The sequence below is a fragment of the Rhinatrema bivittatum genome, chromosome 2 (genome assembly GCF_901001135.1).
Source record: "Rhinatrema bivittatum chromosome 2, aRhiBiv1.1, whole genome shotgun sequence".
NCBI classification, from domain to species: Eukaryota; Metazoa; Chordata; class Amphibia; order Gymnophiona; family Rhinatrematidae; genus Rhinatrema; species Rhinatrema bivittatum.
In genome coordinates, this window is record NC_042616.1 from 762,316,416 (window position 1) to 762,335,505 (window position 19,090).

General features: G+C 43.0%; 1 protein-coding gene across 2 annotated transcripts in view; it reads right to left on the reverse strand.

Moving 5' to 3' along the window:
• The window catches only part of ANXA13 (annexin A13), a 128,198-nt gene extending 110,641 nt beyond the window's left edge, over window positions 1-17,557 (reverse strand). The window contains exon 1 of one of the 2 annotated variants that reach the window (XM_029591982.1): window positions 16,954-17,557. In XM_029591982.1, the coding sequence (XP_029447842.1) occupies window positions 16,954-16,968 (15 nt within the window). In that variant the 5' untranslated portion in view covers window positions 16,969-17,557. The remainder of the gene's footprint in view (window positions 1-16,953) is intronic. The other variant, XM_029591983.1, reaches the window with a different exon arrangement.
• Window positions 17,558-19,090: the final 1,533 nt, after the last annotated feature.

The window sequence follows — 19,090 nt, forward strand, 5'->3', positions numbered from 1 at the left end:
GCGACCAGAATTGTACACAGTATTCAAGGTGCGGTCTCACCATGGAGCGATACAGAGGCATTATGACATTTTCCGTTTATTCACCATTCCCTTTCTAATAATTCCCAACATTCTGTTTGCTTTTTTGACTGCCGCAGCACACTGAACCGACGATTTCAATGTGTTATCCACTATGACACCTAGATCTCTTTCTTGGGTTGTAGCATCTAATATGGAACCTAACATTGTGTAATTATAGCATGGGTTATTTTCCCTATATGCATTACCTTGCACTTATCCACATTAAATTTCATCTGCCATTTGGATGCCCATTTTTCCAGCCTCACAAGGGTCTTCCTGCAATTTATCACAATCTGCTTGTGCTTTAACTACTCTGAACAATTTTGTGTCATCTGCAAATTTGATTATCTCACTCGTCGTATTTCTTTCCAGATCATTTATAAATATACAAGCCATTAAGCCCGTTAAAACGGGCTACATTAACATTTTTTTTGGATCATTTCCTTCCCCTCATTCTCCCTCCCACCTCCCCACTCTCTCCCTCTCCCACTCCTCTCTCATTCCCCCCCTCCCTCCTCCCTCCTCCCCCCTCCCCCTCAGTCACTCCCCCCTCCCATGTCACTCCTCTCTCCCCCCTCCCTCCCTCCCTCCCTCCTCCCCTGAGTCACTCCTCTCTCCCCCCCCTCCCCCCCTCCCTCCCTCCTCCCCTGAGTCATTCCTCTCTCCCCCCCTCCCCCCTCCCCTGAGTCACTCCTCTCTCCCCCCCTCCCCCTGAGTCACTCCTCCCCTGAGTCACTCCTCTCTCCCCCCCTCCCCTGAGTCACTCCTCTCCCCCCCTCCCTCCTCCCCTCAGTCACTCCTCTCTCCCTCCCTCCTTCCTCCCCTCAGTCGATCTCCGCCGAAGACCCAGAGCGGCGGCCCGAAGACCCGGAGCGGCAGGAGCGGCGGCCCGAAGACCCGGAGCGGCGGGAGCGGCACCGGCCCGAAGACCCGGAGCGGCACCGGCCCGAAGACCCGGAGCGGCGGCATGCGCGCGAGGGAGGGACAGACTTCCTTCCGTCCGTCTGTCCCTCCTCGCGCGCATGCCGCCGCCGCTCCGGGTCTTCGGGCCGCCGCTCCTGCCGCTCCGGGTCTTCGGGCCGCCGCCACCGCTCCCTGCCCGGGTCTTCGGGCCGGTGCCGCCCGCCGCTCTTCGGGCCGCCGCTGCCGCTCCCACCGCTCCGGGTCTTCGGGCCGCCGCTCCTGCCGCTCCGGGTCTTCGGGCCGGTGCCGCCGCCGCTCCGGGTCTTCGGGCCGGTGCCGCCGCCGCTCCGGGTCTTCGGGGCCGCCGCTCCTACAGCGCCATTTTTATTTTTAAGAGGCACACTGTGACCGACGTGCTCGCATGCGCGGTAGAGCTGCTCTCTACTGCGCATTTGCGGCACGTCGGTCAACCTTCGTTTATTAGGTTGATTGAAAAGTAAGGGTCCCAATACAGATCCCTGAGGCACTCCACTGTCCACTCCCTTCCACTGAGAAAATTGTCCATTTAATCCTACTCTCTGTTTCCTGTCTTTTAGCCAGTTTGCAATCCACGAAAGGACATCGCCACCTATCCCATGACTTTTTACTTTTCCTAGAAGCCTCTCATGAGGAACTTTGTCAAACGCCTTCTGAAAATCCAAGTATACTATATCTACCGGTTCACCTTTATCCACATGTTTATTAATTCCTTCAAAAAAGTGAAGCAGATTTGTGAGGCAAGACTTGCCTTGGGTAAAGCCATGCTGACTTTGTTCCATTAAACCATGTCTTTCTATATGTTCTATGATTTTGATGTTTAGAACACTTTGAGATTTCCAAGGATCTCAAGCAAGCTGTTGGAGGAGTAGGAGATCTCCCTAGAATTTCATCTTAGGAGAAAGAGATCCCTTCAGAACTACAGTTACTACTGAGAAATTTGGATCCCTCCAGGATTTTGAGGAAGAAGTGCAGTTTGAGATTCATCACAGGGTCTCAAGAGAAGATTGACAAATACTTTTTGGGTGGGCCTCAGCTCATCACTTTTCATATTTGGACATTTATGGACTTCTGGATAAGATTTTTGGACTTTGATCTTGACCAGTCTGAAGGGAAGGACATACCCCCGGTGTCCCAAAGGATTTGGGGCAAGGATCTTGTTGCCTGAGCTATCTGAAGAAGCAAGGGTAAGAAGAAATTGAGATATTTTGAGATAAGGACTCAAAGGCTAACCCCTATTGACAATTTTTCACAGTTGAGAAATAAAGTTTAAGAGTTTGACTAAAGTAGAGATTTGGATGTTTTTGTACTTGGGGGTCTGTTACCCCTCAGTTTTTGTGTCTGGGGATAATCTTCTACCTTGTTATTGATTTTATGCTGGAACCCCATTCAGTTACCCAACATATCAGAGTGAGAACTATTTCTCCAAGGATAATGGTGCAAGGGAAGTGAGAAAAGAATTAGAACCTAAGATGGACAAATTGACAATAATATTCATTGCCATCATATTTCTCCTTTTGTTTTTGATTTTTGGTATTGTGGCCTGGATCATCCTTTTTAAGTTACAGTAAAGACTACTTCTTTTGAACACTCAAGAGCGTCCCCCCCACTACCAGTTTATCCCTTTTTGCCTTTTACTAGAGGATGAAGGGACCCCTTTGTTTCTCTGGGTTTCTTCCTATTGTTCTGATTTTTGCTTCCCTGCTATTGCTCCTCACTATTTGGCACCTCCTGGAGAGTTTTGAATTTTAATTATGAAATCATTACAGAGGTGGAGATCGGCAATGCCAGGGGCCCCGGAAGAGAAATCTTCTTTCCCATCCGGGCCTGGACCCAGACCTGCAGCACAGTGGGTAGGTGCCCTGTTTACTCGCTGACTAAAATACAGATATGATCTTTTCTCCTTGCATAATGCATGTCATTTGCTATCTACGTCAGCCCAATATCAGTGCCATCCTCCTGCTCCAACCACGATCCTGACATCATTTTCGAGTCTTCACTATCATTATTACAAACTTAAAGCGCTTCACTGGTGCCGTCACTGCTCTACTTTCTCAGTCTGCTGCCGAAGGATTACCTTCTTACCACTGATCCTTCTCAGTTCCCGAAAGCTAATCATTTTTTCACCTATGACTTTTGTAATTCCTTTACTTGCCTGTTTCACTGCCTTAGTAGATGGCTCCTACCAGATTCCTACAAATAGGAACATTTTGCTGCACACCTGTGTGACTCTTTATTTATGACAAACGCGCAGTTAGGGAGTTCAATCATGTCATTCCCTTTGTCGCCTTTTGTAGGCCCTTGGTTGTTATGTTTATCTGTTGTGTAAATCTTACGTCCTTCACATCCGTCAGCCCGGTGCACCTTCACTGCCAAAACACTGATTTTTGATCATTATAGACCACACACACACACACTGCAGGGACTATGCTTGTTTAATAACATTTTTTAGTCAGCTAGAGACGACGGTTAATCAATGTAGCAGGTCGTTATTTTTTTTTCTTTAAACAAGAGGAATATGGTTCCTGATAACAACAGGATCACCTCTTTCTGCAGCATTGTTCAACATCCTCCTCGCCCCACCTCTGTCGGTAACTTTCAACACTAGGATTAAATTACAGATTGTAAGCAGACGATATCAAGTTTTTCTTCCCTCTAAAATCATCTTGGACTGCTACACATGATTTCGCCACACTCTCTTTATCCAGTTTCAAAACATGGCTATCTTACAACAGTTTAGCTCTTAATTTAAAAAAGACAGAACTCATCATACTACGCTGCTCTGTTAAATATCCTATACCTGACACATTCTCCTTTGAGAATCAGACAATCCAGATCTCACAAAAGGTCCATAACCTAGGGGTGATAATTGATCCTATATTCTCCACAAAACCGCATATCACAAGGATCCTGTTATGAGGGCAGCAATAGACGGGGTGTTGTGGACACCACCTCTGAGAGTGGCACAGGACGGCAAGGCTGGAAGTAGATGGAGAGAGCGGAGTAAGGAACAAGTGCAGGTTGGGCTGGAGCTCAGGAACAGACTGAAGCTGCGTGGAGGTAAGGGTGAACTCAGGAGTACAGGAACAGAGTGCAGATAAGTGTGGAACTGGATGCAGGTAAGTGAAGAACTGGAACACTGGAAGTGAGTGCAGGTAAGGGTGGAACTGGAACACAGGAACAGGGTGCAGGTAGGCAGTGGATTTCCCCAAGTTCATCTTAATAATGGTTTACGGACTTTTCTTCCAGGAACTTGTCCAAACCTTTTTTAAAACCCAGCTACACTAACAGCTTTTACCACATCCTCTGGCAATGAATTCTAGAGTTTAATTATCCATTGAGAAAAAAAAGTATTTTCTCCTACGTTTTTCTTAAAAATATCGCCTAATAACGTCATTGCATGTCCCCTAGTCTTTGTACTCTTTGAAAGCATAAACAACCTATTCACATTTACCCATTCCAATCCACTCATTAGTTTATGTCTCTTTTATATTTCCCCTCAGTTGTCTCTTCTCCAAGCTGAAGAACCCTTAGCTCTTTAGCCTTTCCTCATAGGGAAATCATTCCATCCCCTTTATCATTTTGGTCACCTTTCTAATTCCACTATATCTTTTTTGAAATGCGGTGACCAGAGCTGCACATAAGTAGCAGTCAAAGTATGGTCGAACCATGGAGCGATACAGAGACATTATGATAGCCTCTGTTTTATTCTCCATTCCTTTCCTAATAATTCCTAGCATTCTATTTGATTTCTTGGCCACTGCTGCTGCACACTGGGCAGAGTATTTCAACATATTATCCACGATGACACCGAGATCTTTTTCCTGAGTGGTGACTGCCAATATAGAAGCTTGTATTGTGCAACTATAATTTAAAATGCTCTTCCATTCATGCATCATTTTGTACTTGTCCACATTAAATGCCATCTGCTATTTAGATGCTCAGTCTCCCAGTCTCGCAAGGTCCTCTTGTGATTTAACAACTTTGAATAATTTTGTATCATCAACAAATATGACCATCTCACATGTTACTTCCATCTCTATGTCATTTACAAATATGTTAAACAGCAGTGGCCCCAGCACAGATTCCTGGGGTAGTCCACTAGTTACCTTTCTGCAATGAGAAAATTGGCCAATTAGCTCTACTGTCTGGCACCATAGCTGATTTTAATTATAGATTACAGATTATTATTATTAATAATAATAATAATAATAATAATAGGACTGCAATTTCATTTTTTAGTTCTTTCAGTACTCTGGGAAGTATGCCATCTAACCTAGGTGATTTGCTCTTTAGTTTGTCAATTTGGCCTAGTACATCTTCCAGATTTACTGAGATTTGTTTCATTTCCTCTGAATCATCACCTTTAAATATCACTTCTAGCATGGGTATCTGCCTTACATCCTCCTCAGTAAAAACTGAAGCAAAGAAATCATTTAATCTCACTTCTATGACCTTGACCTCTGTTAGTCTACCTTTTACCCCTAGATCATCTAATGGTCCAACTGACTCCCTCTCAGGCTTTTTGCTTCAAATGTACCCCAGTTCTCTTCTCATTACATTAGATCACAATACAGTGGTGTCTCCAATATAAACTAGCTTCTATGATTCATAAACTGTTATATAACATGACTTCTTCCTGGATTACTTCAAATTTAAAGCTATATACTTCATGCACTTCACTGCGCTCCTCCAATCAACATCTTCTGGACATCCTTCTCCACGACATGCCTGACTAGACTCTACAAGAGAAAGAACGTTCTCAATATCCAGCCCTAACCTTTGGAACTCATTGCCACCACAACTCCATAGTATTGACAACCTAAAAACAATTTTAAAAAGCTCTTCAATTGTACCTATTTATGAAGGCCTTTAAAGGCCTCCATAACCAGTAAGCCAAATTGAAGATGCACTAGATTAATGAGATATAACCTTGAGGCTCCTCTGCTTTATCTGACAGTGTTTTATTTAGAAATAGATATTTTAAAGTTATGTTAAGTCCTTTGTTCTCTGTCCATTAAAACTGTGTATGTTTTTATGTTTCTCGCCCCGAACCTTGGAAGGTGTGGTCTATGACTATTTCAAATAAATAAATAAATAAATAAATAGACTGCTATGTCCTAGAAATTTTCACTTGATTGGTTCTGAGACACTATTGGGTATGTAAGTCTTTTTAAAAATTCTATATATGTCTTGGATTTCTAAAACTTAATTCCAAGACCATCTAAAATAAAAACTTGAAGTAGAACATGGGTGGCCAACTCTGGTCTATGAGAGCCACAAACTGGTTTGGTTTTCAGGATATTCATAATGAATATGCATGAGATAGATCTGCATATAAAGGAGGCAGTGCATGCAAATATACCTCATACATATTTGTAACTCTTTGTCAGAGGTTTGTCAGTTCCTCTAGGGCCATAAAAGTGTTTGTTTATCTGGGCTGCTCTTGCCATCTGTTGGGAACCCCGGCCGTGGGCAGCCACGGCTGGGTCCCCCCTCACCTTCCTGCACTCTCCGATGCGCACTGCTGGCTTCCCCACTGTGGCTTGGGCCAAGTCGGGGCCTTCCCGCGGTGTCCTCCCCATGAGGGAGACACTGCTGACTTTCTCGGGCAGCTCCACCCCTTAGGCGCACGCATGTGCCCCAACCCAGGATTTAAAGGGGCTGTGGCGGGAAACCTCAGCCCGGCTCCAAATCCCATGTCATTATCTGGGGACTATATAAAGGTTCTGCAGATCTCAATGCTTTGCCTTAGAAACAGGTCGACTCTCTGAATAGCTAGTTGCTGTTCCTGCTTGTTCCTGATTCCTCTCCAGTGTTCCTGCTTGTTCCTGATCCCACTCCAGCGTTCCTGCCTGTTCCTGCCTCCATCCATGTGTTCCTGCTCCTGTGGTTCCACTCCTGCTCCCACTCCTGCCTCTGCTTGCTTCTCCAGTTTTGACTTCGTCCTGGTTCCTGGATTCTTCTGTCTGTTGCCTGTCTTGACCCTTGGCATATTCTCTGACTTCGCTAGTCTTCTGCCTGCCCCGACCTCTAGCCCAATTCCTTGTCTTGCACCTCTGCTGCCCGCCTCGACCTCTGGACCCTCTTCTCAAAGTCTTCTGCCTGCCTCGACTCAGACTGCTTACTGGACTTCCTTCACCCGGAGACCTTTGCCTAAGTCCTGCCAGCCCCAGCACCCAAGGGCTCAACCTGTGGGGAACGAGGGCTGGTATAGGTGAAGGTCCTGTCAGGTCTCCTGGTCCTGTTCCACCTCCCGGCTATGAGCACCACTGTAGGCCTCCCTTCAGTGGATCCTCCAACTCTCGAGCCGGCTCAAGGGTCCATGTTCTCAACACCATCCTTCCCCTTCTTCCTGCATTTCCCAGGGAGTGAGCTCTTTCTGTGGGGGGAAAGGACATCCTTTGTGGCCCAGGTGATGGAGTGTCTTTCCTGATGTGAATGTATCTTTCTGATGATATATTCTTTTCTAGGACAAACAGGCTGGACTCAGACTAGGTGTTCAAATCAAATTTACTGATTATTTCCAAAAGATCAATCACTGTCCCAAAACATTCAAGAAATGAAACTACCCAGTTGAACTATTTATATTGTCTCTCTGCTGGGTGCTTGTGTCCATCCCTCTAGCTCCTGGGAGGGAGTTTGCCACTGCCTACTCATCTGTGCAAACAGCCCAGTAGATTGGGGAATCCTATGGAGGGAGCACACACCACGAAAAGATTCTGAGTCTAAAAGTCAGTTTGATGCTTACAGCCTGTGTCCTGATCTCTTTGGGGTGGAAATCCAATTGGGAATCTCCCAAGGCTTGATGTTACAACCTTGGCGGACCTTTCTGGGAGAGACGCCTGATGTTCCAGTTCTGCTTACAGCCCTCTATATCCTTCCACAAGTGTGCAGAAGGGGGGGAAAACCTCCGCATTAACAAAAAAGGAAAAAAATCCAAATGTCTCTATCCAAATTATCTCACGTTGGGTAGTGCTGCTGTCACTGGTCGTGCATCCTCTAGGTAGTAGAGGGGTAGCTCACAGGGGTCCAGCCCCTTCTCTCAGGATTGGAGGGGTTGCTATTTTCCAAAGAACAGGGTGTTCCCCAGAACAAAAAAGAAGTAATCCAAAAGCTGACCAAAAATCTACAAAACCTTCTCTCTCTACACAAGGGGAGGCAGACCTCTCAGACAGGTTGTACACTGATGAGGAATCTCCTCTAAACACAAGAAAAAGACCAAACTGGGTTACTGGGCCCAGCTCAGCAGGGAGAAAGTAACAAAACTCCATACTCCTCAAAACCCAACTCAAACCGTCCACACTCTCTCTCTACCTCTAATGCCTCCTTATGCCCCTGGGATAACCAATCACAGACAGCTCAGTGGAGAGACTGAAAGAGAATGGAAATCCCCTGCTGTTACTAGTCCTGATGGTGAGAAAGCCTGGGCCGTCTAGTGAGAAACTGAAGGGCTGGCCACATATTCATTGTGGATATCCTGAAAAACAGACCTGTTTGTGGCACTTCAAGACCAGAGTTGCCTACCCCTGCCCTATAGGGTAAGTCTTCACCCTTCCTCTCCTCTTTACAAAAGCAAAGAATATAGAAAGGTAATAAGCAAAGGCAAATTTCAGGCTTCTATCAGAAGTTTAAGTTCAGATTGCTAAACACCAAACACTATCTTGGATCCACGAGGATAAGTAATTCTGAATGGCTAGATGTGGGAAATATGCGCTTGCCAGCAAGCCATTTCATCAGGGTTTAAACACTAACTTCCCTTCTCCCTGACCTTTGCCTGAATAAAAGCATCACTTGTGCTTAAGTCTCTGCCAAGGAGAGGATACCTGACTTCATGTATTTCTCTGGCTTATAATTAATCCTGTTAGCCTGAAAGAGGGGCTGGGTGTTCCCTAGTCAGAGGCAGGACAAAGTCAGGAGGTATAGATTTCAGCAGCCAATGAGATGATCCGTGCACACCCCCTGAGCCAAAGCCAATAGTGTAGGGACTCGTCTGTTGCTATGGGAAAGTAGCCAATCATGTAATGACACATCATCTGCCTTTGTATGAATGTACAATAAAAGGAAGAGCCTCATGAGGGCTCACCCCTTCTGGAAGAGCCTCGTGAGGGCTCACCCCTTCTTCTCTCTTCCTGCCTGCCATGAAAGCTGCCTCAAGTGTGTTCTATGCCTCCATACTCTACACTAATTACCCTGAGCTCTTTAATTCTGCATGACGATTATGTCTCACAGGCAATCACAGAGCATATACTTTTTTTTTTTATTTAGGAGTCTATACTGGGACTATATCATATTATAGTAAATTATCAATCTGGTGTAGAGCAATACATGAGAATACAATTTCTTCCTGTTTATGTTGGCTCACTTAATACTAAGTGACAAGCTGAGCTCCCTGCTTGCTGTTACAAACCCACAATGAGACAATTATATTTATAATGCCAATTGTTTAGGGCAGTTAAAAAAAATGTAAGTTTTTCTTATACTTGTAAAGAACAAATACTGAATTAATCATCAACAACTTTTATGGTAGCAATAAGACACATGGGATTCAGTGTTATGGCGAGATAACACTACACCCCCGGGGAAACTACAGCACTTCTTGGAGGCCTGATGTTGTTTCATCATATCATCACACCCTTCCATGTGTTGACTTGCTGGGTGAATAGCAGCAGCAAGTGACCTCTGCTAATCCCTATAATTGCATAATAGGGCTTCTCATTAATAGCATAGGTTTTCAAATAGAACTACTTAGATCTAATCATTTAGGCTGCTCCAGAACGGCAGCTCTACCCTACAATTCACATTTAAGGCTCCAAAGGGATCACTGAAAAGAATGAATACAGTCCACTGCATTGTCAGGAAGCAAGCACTCATGAGAAAGCAATGGACATGGGGAGGATTCCGTTTGGATAGGTGCCTGCCACTTGTGAATGTTCTGCATGGTCTGGGTCAAGACCACTGTCTGCTGCTTAGCAACTTTAGCACAAAGTTTGGGATGTTTGGCCATAGCTATCTTCTAGAAAGCAGAGATTTGTATTTTGTGAAACTGCAATGCCATTCTTATCTTCCATGCAGGATATTTATTACCCCATTCCTTAACCTACTGCAGGACTTCCCAGACCTGTCCTGGTGACCCCACAGCCAGTTGTGTTTTTGGAATATCTGCAGTGATTAAGCAGAAGATAAGTTTGCATATACTGGGTCTCCAACTTATGCATATTCACTGCGGATTATCCTGGATAGCTGACTGGCTGAAGTGAGGGGGGGGGGGGGGGGTGTCACTAGGATAGGTTAGGGTTGCCTTTCCTGTCAACCCCCTTCTAGATAATCTTTCATTTGTATCCTTTTCACCTTTTGAAGCTGCAAGTGGCTTGAGACATGGCATTTCATTTCACCCATGATTTATATGAATTGTTTTATTTTACTCCAGTAATGATGTGTCTGACCCTGCGTTGTACCCGGCAATGTCACTGTTACTGTATATAAAAAGAAAGCAATAAATATATCAAAATACTCATGTAAGAAAGCTTACCAGCTATAAAGAGCAGTTCCTTTACAACCCACACACTTTATGAAAATTGGTAGCAATAAAAGACAGTTCAGGATTTCAAAGCCATTATGCAGACACTATATGCCAAAAAAGCGTATCTGGTTTCTTCTAAAATAAACTTGAAGGGAGCTTTGCCCTCTCAATCACAAGATAAGACTGCTTGAATTTCAATTTGACAACTACTTTCTAGAAGGCAAGGACAGTTATTTAATTCATCTTTTTTCCCTTCCAAAGTGGGACTGAAGCTAGGCTTGTGACAGGCCAGGCAAAAGGTATATGCAGAGCTGGGTTTCAGTGTGTCCTAAAGGCACACAGGATGCCCTGGTTTAAAAGACCCGGTAAGCTTATTTTTTTAAAAAGTAATGAGCAAATTAAGGATAATTTACAATTAATCTGTGGCGAGTAGAGATGCTGCTTATGGCTCGCCGAGTGTGTGCTTTTCTTGGCTGCGAGTAGGATGGGCACTGCTTGCAGCCAAGTGAGTATCTACTCCTATCTGCCGCGAGCGGGATAGGTTTCCACTCGCAGCCCCACAATGGCTGCTCTTTGGCGCCCCCTAATGGCTGGCGCCGTAGGCAACCATCTAGTTCACCTAATGGAATGCACCGGGCGTCCCTAGGAAGCACAGACTATGCCAAATGGGCAATCCAGTCCTGCATACACCTTTTGCCTGGCCTGTCACAAGCCCAGCTTCCCTTCAGTCCCAATTTGAAAGTGAAAAAAGATGAATTACAATAACTCTCCTTGCCTTCTAGAAAGTAGTTTTAAGATTTTAAGATGTTGTAGCCCGCCTGGTAAGATTGTTTCGCAATAGGCAGGATATAAATAGTATTAAATAAATAAATAGTTGTCATTATCCGGGCCTCCTCCTGAGACTTAAATCAAGCCTCACAACCTTCACAGTTGACTGTCCTGCTTCACAATTTAACTTCACGAAGTCACGCTGCATCCAATATATACAAAATATTTAAAAAAATATGACCCTCAAATGGTGTACTGACACAAGAATTGTCATTTCCAGATGGTTTCCTTTGGAAATTATATTGGGATAAATCGTTGAGGATTTCTCTCTCCTCTTCTTTCACTCAATCCATGTTTTTTCTAGCCCATCGCACCATTTGTACCCCTTGGGCTATGTATCAGGCTGGTTTATCCACTTCACATGTTTGCTGGACATGTGGGTCCCCTCTCACACCTTTTATTTTATTTCCGGCTTATCTATGCCCAAATGCTCACTTTATCCTATCCACTTTTCTTCCTACTTATTGTACTTAAATCTTTCATTATCCAACCTCTAATGGCTCCCCCATTGCTAAAAAGGGTACTACTACTTTGAATCTCAAGTTTTGGTGGCATACTGTGTGTTTTATTATTGAAATGAAAAAGAAGCGGCACTTAGAAACCATTGAATATTTAGCTGGATAGCAATGTTGGGGCCGATAGACCATTATTTTTCTCTTAATCTGTTTTAGCCCTGTAATTTCGGATGTTTTACCCTCACACTGGGCATATGTTTTATTGTTGTATCTTTTTCTTGATACTGTACTATTAATAATTTTAATAGATGTTGAAGGTAGGATTTATGTATTTATATTATCTTATGGCTGTATTTCTATTACGTGTTCATTTCGGAAGCTCTGTTTATTTCTACTTCTTTCTTCTGTAAAAACTAAATAAAGATATATAAACTAAAAAAAGAAAGTAGTTGTCAAATTGAAATTCAAGCAGTCTTATCTTGTGGAGGAGAGGACAATGCTCCCTTAAAGTTTATTTAAAACAAAACCAAAAACAAACTAGATATGCTTTTTTTGACAAATAGTGTTTGCATAATGGCTTTGAAATTCTGAACTATCTTTTATTGCTACCAGTTTTCATAAAGTGTGGGTTGTGGGAGACATTTTACTCCTATGGGTTGAAAAGGAACTGCTTCTTATAGCTTGTAAGCTTTCTCACATGAGTATTTTGATATATTCATTGCTTTCTTTTTATTTACGGTAACCTCTCAGAGGTCTACATTCAGCTGCTGTGCTAAATAAACATATCCAGCTAACTAGCACTGTACACTCAGTGACACAGCCACGCTATGGAATCTACCCAGTTTTCTTAAAGTTAGCAAGAAAAGTTTAACCGGATAACATGAAGTGCCTCTCAGTTTTTAACTGCATTTTATGTATTTATAAATATGTAGCCCATGCTCATTTCTGTGACTTGCTAAGTTAAAGCACGAGTAGAAGTTGGTTTAAAATAAAAGCAGTTGCTGAATAAGGGACGGTGATCTCTGAACCCCAAAAGCTGCAAACAGATTAGGTTTCATGATTTCAGCAATAAATATGCATATATTTGATCCTAGGGTTTAATTTGCATAGTTTGACTATCCTGAAAACCAGATATGTTTGCAGCACTCAAGAGACTGAAGTTCACCATTCCTGCATGCTAAATCCTCCAAAATATCCAGACATCTGCTTAATGGCTCTGCTACTTCATCTTTGAGTCTTATAGCTAGATTTCCTTTCTTCATGGGCTAATAAAATGTACACCTGTACACCTTGTTTTGGATAAGGAGTCCTGACAAATTGGTTTTCTTAGGCTATGTTTAGGCATGTTTATTTTTTTATCTTGCTTTTTCTCTAATTACTGAAAATTCAGCTGATTCCATTTTAGCAGGGCAAGCACATCCAGTCCTGGTTTTATCCCACTGCGGGCATAAACCTGTCATCCTGCTTTATATCAGAGGCATCAGTACTACAAGTCATCAATTTGATGGTGTAAAACCATGACTGGATCAGCCTGCTCTGCCACAATGGAGCCAGCTGGTCTCCCTCACTAGGGATCCATGGTAAGAGATCCCCTCTGACTCAGGCTTGACTAGTGTGCTGTCCTGCTCGGTTCCCACTGTAAGTCCAGCACCGAGCAGCAGAGAAGCACTCTGATTCTTCTCCTCCTCCTCATGGCTCATTCAATGGCAGGGGGAGAGGGGCTGGGGAAAGAGCATGAGAATAGCTGGGGAGAAGAGAGGTGGATCGGCTGGGGGTAAGGGTGAAGAGCAACCTGGAATATGAATATAATTATGTTTCATCTTAATGTTATTTTCTTTTGAACTGTGTATCTAGTTTTGTCTAGTCCTATGGGATATGCTTGTATTTTAATTATTTTCTAATTGTTACTTCATAAGTATTATAATAAATACTTTTCAATATTTTTCTTTATTGTTATTTGGTCTCATATTTTGGTTGTCATTATTTATGATTGGGACCTTTGTAATCTCATCTTTTTTTTTTTTGCCATATGCTTTAATATAACAATCATATGAAAAATTAATAAATAGGAAGTTAAACAATGTATTTAAAAAGAGTAGGACTGGGAGAAAGAAAGACTATTCCACATTAATGATAAATTATGTTGTGTGCTTCAATAGTAGAGTAAGCAAATGATGCCATATCAGATGAGACAGGCTGATTTCGGTCTTGATTTGACCCCTCCCCCCTATGCATCCACAAACTTTTAGTCCTCCGTGAATTGTGTAGACATCCTGCTCTTTGTTGCCTGCACCTCACTTTGAGCATATTAAATTGGAAAGGCAGGAGACAAAGATTGGATGGGAAGATCATCAAAGACTGGATTGGAAGGTCATCAAAACTGAATCAAAACAACCTGCCCTTATTGTACAGATACTCCCATGTCTGTGTAACACTGTAGACTTCCTGCTGAAGATCCTCGCGCCATTCTTTTTCATATTTTATGGAGGGGAATCAGATAACTAAGCAGGAATAATATGAAATGCAAATTCTATTTGTCTGGCCCCACTCAGGAGCTGCAGTATCGTATGCAAATCACATTGGTGCTTTAATGCTCCTGTTGACCCTATGAAAACCTAGATTATTTTACAGATTATGACTCCTATTATTAGACCAACATAACAGTCAAGACGTCAACCATGTGCTTTGAGAACTACATCTGTCCCACGTGAAGAAAAGATCTATATGTGTCCTGGAAAACTCATGTACAGCAGGTACATATACATTACGGTTGGATACCCCTTATGATAGTCCAGTAAAAGGACTGTACCCCCTTCCATGGAAGCTTAGATCGCCACCTTTGTGCCATGTCTGAGGCACGGTGACCTTGCTTTTTTAATTTTCCCAGCAGAAAAGCAGAGCTGAAACAAAGTAACTATTCAGTTGCATTTTAATTTCCAGAAGTCAAAAGAATCCTATGAATTCAAAATTTGCACATAACCTCTTGTTTTCTAAAGTCAAAATAATAATAATCAAATCTACAATTATTTTATTTTTCACTGTAGCGTCCCTCTACTTAGTGGGCCATTCAGCTAAAATGAAACCTGTCCTTGCTCGGGCAATAGCACCATGGCCCCTTTATTTATGGTTACCTTAGGGAGTTCCCATTTTTAGGTGTGGTTCCCCAGAGAGAGAGAGCACCTATAATGGAGCGCGTGTCCGCCTCCCTCTCGTCATGGTGCAGGCACTCTTGAAGCTGCATGCATGAATTTACGTTCATGCAGACTTCCTCCAGCGGCTGCACATGCCACACCTAAGACCATTCAGGACCTGTGTCACTGTTGCCCCTGCTGCCGGTCTTCCCCATTGTGTGCCTGTTTGAAAAGCTGAGCGGGCTGCGGCAAGTCAGTAACGGCTGTCTGAGCAGCCTCAGCCACAAGCCCCATGACTCCAGGCTGGGAGAGGAGTGAGAGAGGCGGTGGACAGTGGGGTTCCTGAGAGGTGGCAGCCGGCTGGTTCTCTCCTCCCCCATTTCTTCTTCCCTCTCATGTTCACGGGAGCCGCCACTGCTTTTTGCATCCCTCGTGTTGCTGCTTCTCTCCCCCTCACTGGAGCTCTCCCCGCTTGTCTCTCTCCCCCTCACGTCCCAGTTGTTTCCCCCTCATCCTCCCTCCCATTGATTCCCCACGCCAAACTTCACTCTGGCTGAGAAAGAGAAATGCACCGTCGCACAATGCTTGCAGCATGCACTTTCCTAGGTGTTAATTCCTTTCCTCCTCCGTTCTGTCCCAGCCAATGCGCGGGTGATGCTCTGGCTGAGAGGCAGAAGTGCACTCTTAGCCAGTTATGTATTTATTAATTTGAAATCTTCTATCACACTCTATCATCAGTTTTAGGCATGCGATATAATAAACATTCATAAAATACACACTGACATGCACCTCAAAATCAAGCACTGCAACTCCAAGGTGAAAAGAACCCAACTGGGAACCAGGCTCGCCTGAGAACGCTCTGCATGTAGCCCCTACTGTGCCTCACGACGCCAACGCATCTCAACTCAGAACACAATCTATTCCCACTGCTGTAGCTTACCCATTTCCTCAGCTCTGGTGTTAGTGGGTGTTGCTGGTGAATGATGGCAAGGATTTCTTTCCTCCCACTGCCGCCTCCCCAGCAATGCCCAGAGTTTGCTATCTGTCCCCCCCCCCCCCTCCCAAAAAACCATAAACTGGGTTTAGAAACTGAGCTTGCAGTGCAGCGCTGCCATCGTGCCATTGGGCTAGTCCTGGACCCCCGGTTTTTAAACTTGTTCCAAGTCCTTTTTTCATTTTCTCCTTGAAGATTTCCGGAAATGCTCTGGCAAGATCTTCTATTGAAGTAAATTATAAAGTGCTTGCAGACACCAATAAAAGAAGTAAAGGGAGTTTGCTTGATCTCTCGAAGGTTTTCTAAGTGTTTAGGTAACCCAAATGACCCCTATAACAACAACCAAGAAGCCAGTTTGACATATTTGTCTTTCTAGCTGAAGGAGAGGGTAATAAATGGCAAAATGCCATTACATAAAACATACATATGTACAAATGTTTGCACATAAGAGCACAGAGTATGAACTGGCCACACCCTTCCACGTTGTACTGTAACTATATGGTGCACAATCACTTAATAGCAAATCAGCCTAGAAATGCAGGATTTGTCTATTTGCTGCAGAGCCCATTCTTTACACATGTAGAAACTAAACTTTTACAGATAGCAAAAGTTGGATACAAGACAGCTGTTTTAATACTCTACGGAAACACAACTGTAACTTGGATCTTGGATAACCAAACAAACCAATAACAGCTTCAGATCATTTATCATGCAACAAACAGAGATTTTGATATACCTTTTCCTTTCCCAAACCTTCGTGCAAGGCTAAATATAATATTCTGCTACAAAACACTTGGACAAAATAGCTCAAAGCAACTAAACATGAATACAATTAAGTTCTTAGATGAAGCAAATGTCAATGGGAAGTGCAAGAGGATAAGGATATGTTACTTTAACATTTGAAATGCTATTAACAGCATTAACAACTACATTCTCATAATAAAGATGGATTATTTTATTTAAAGTAGGACAGTACAGATATTAAACTTTGCTACTCATTAAAAATTAAGTGTGAATACTTACATGGAAGTTCCCCATTGTTTCTTATCGTCAGTGCAGGAGCAATGACTGCTTGGATCTTCTACCAGCAATGAATGCAACAGTCAAGTTTTATGAGACCTTTCAGATTAATGATTAACATCTTGATGTTTATCTTAATTTCATCATCTTATTGATGGGCAGGTCTACATAAACTATGTTTTTTTCACATAAGCCAATCCTGTAGGTGTACTGAGGAGAGGAAAAGATTTTACTGCTGGCTGAAAAGGATCAGTGAGTATTACTTTGGGAAATCTTAGGACTTTGAAATTTTGGGGGAAAGGTGAAATAGTGGAGTAGATTCTTTAGTGTGCCTGAAATAAAAAGCTAGCATAAGATAGGTAATTCTAATGGGGGAGGAGCTGACTGTTGTGGTACATGTGGGCACCAACGACATAGGACAGTGTGAGAGGGAGTTTCTGGAAGCCAAATTTAGGCTTTTAGGTAGAAAGTTGAAATCCAGAACCTCCAGTGTGGCATTCTCTGAAATATTCCCTATTCTATGTGTAGGTCTACAGAGGCAAGCTGAGCTCCAGAGTCTAAATGAATGGATGAGACGATGGTGCAGGGAAGGAACTGGGCAACCATTTGGGGATGATGAGTTTTTTTTCCCAAAAAAAGGGCTCCAGCTTAACTAGAGTGGAACCAGGCTGCTGGCACTAACCTTTAAAAAAGAGATAGAGCAGCTTTTAACTAGAACAAGTGGGAAAGCCAACCTTCACTCAGCAGTGCAAGGTTCAGAAGGAGGTATCTTTGAATGACACTAATGAAACAGGAGAGTTAGGGCATCCCAAAAGGAGGTTCCAATAAAAGCAAAAGTAGTCCTTGTGCCTATAAGTAAAGAAGCACCTGAGTTAAGATTCCAAATTATCCCTGTCAATTGATAAACAGGTTGTGAATACAAACAATAAACATACTTTGAAATACCTATAATGCCAATGCCAGAAGTCTAAAAAGTAAGATGGGATAGTTAGTGTATAGCACTGAATGAAGAGGTAGATATAACTGGCAACTTAGAGACCTGGTGGAAGGAGGATAACCAATGGGACAGAGATATACCAGGATACAAATTATATCACAGTAATAGGGTGGATCAACTTGGTGGTGGGGTAGCACTTTATGTTCAGGGTGGGATAGAGTCCAACATAATAAAGGTCTTGCAGGAGACTAAATACACAGTAGAGTCTTTATGGGTAGAAATCCCATGTGTGTTGGGGATGAGTATAGCAATAGGAGTACACTACAATCCACCTGGCCAAAATGATCAGACAGATGATGAAATGCTAAGAGGAATTAGGGAAGCTAATAAATTTCATAGAACAGTAACATTGGGAGATGTCAATTATGCCAATACTGAGTAAATGTAACATCAGCACATGCTATAGAGGTAAAATTCCTGAATAAATAAATGACTGTTTCACTGATCACTGAGTTTAGGAACTGACAAGAGAGGGAGTTATTTTAGATCTAACTCTTATAGGAATGCAGGGTTCGATGCGAGAGGTAATGGTGGTGGGACCATTTGACAATAGTGATTATAACATGATCAAATCTGACCTACTGCCTGGAAGAAGGACAATAAGTAAATCTACAGCTCTAGCACTAACCTTTCAAAAGGGAGTCTTTGGCAAAATGAGGAAAACAGAAAAAAGTGAAAGGTGCATCTACCAAGGTTAAGGGTGTATAAAAGACCTGGACATTGTTTAAAAATATCATTCTAGCAGCGCAGTTCAGATGTATTGCTCACATTAAATATGGTGGATGGAAGGCCAAACGACTGCCGGTATGGTGCAAAAAAAATTCCTTCAAAAACTGGAAGAAGGATCCATCTGAAGAAAATAGGAAAAAGCATAAGCACTGGCGAGTTAAATTTAAAATATTGATAAGACAGGCTAAGAGAGAATTTGAAAAGAAGCTAGTTGTAGAGGCAAAAACTCATAATAAAAACATTTAAAAATATATCTGAAGCAGGAAGCCTGTGAGGAAGCCAGTTGGACCGTTAGATGATTGAAGAGTTAAAGGGGCACTTACGGAAGATAAGGCCATTGTGGAAAGGCTAAACAAATTCCCGTTCCAGAAACAGTTTTCAAGGGTGATGATTCAGTTGAATTGAACCAAATCA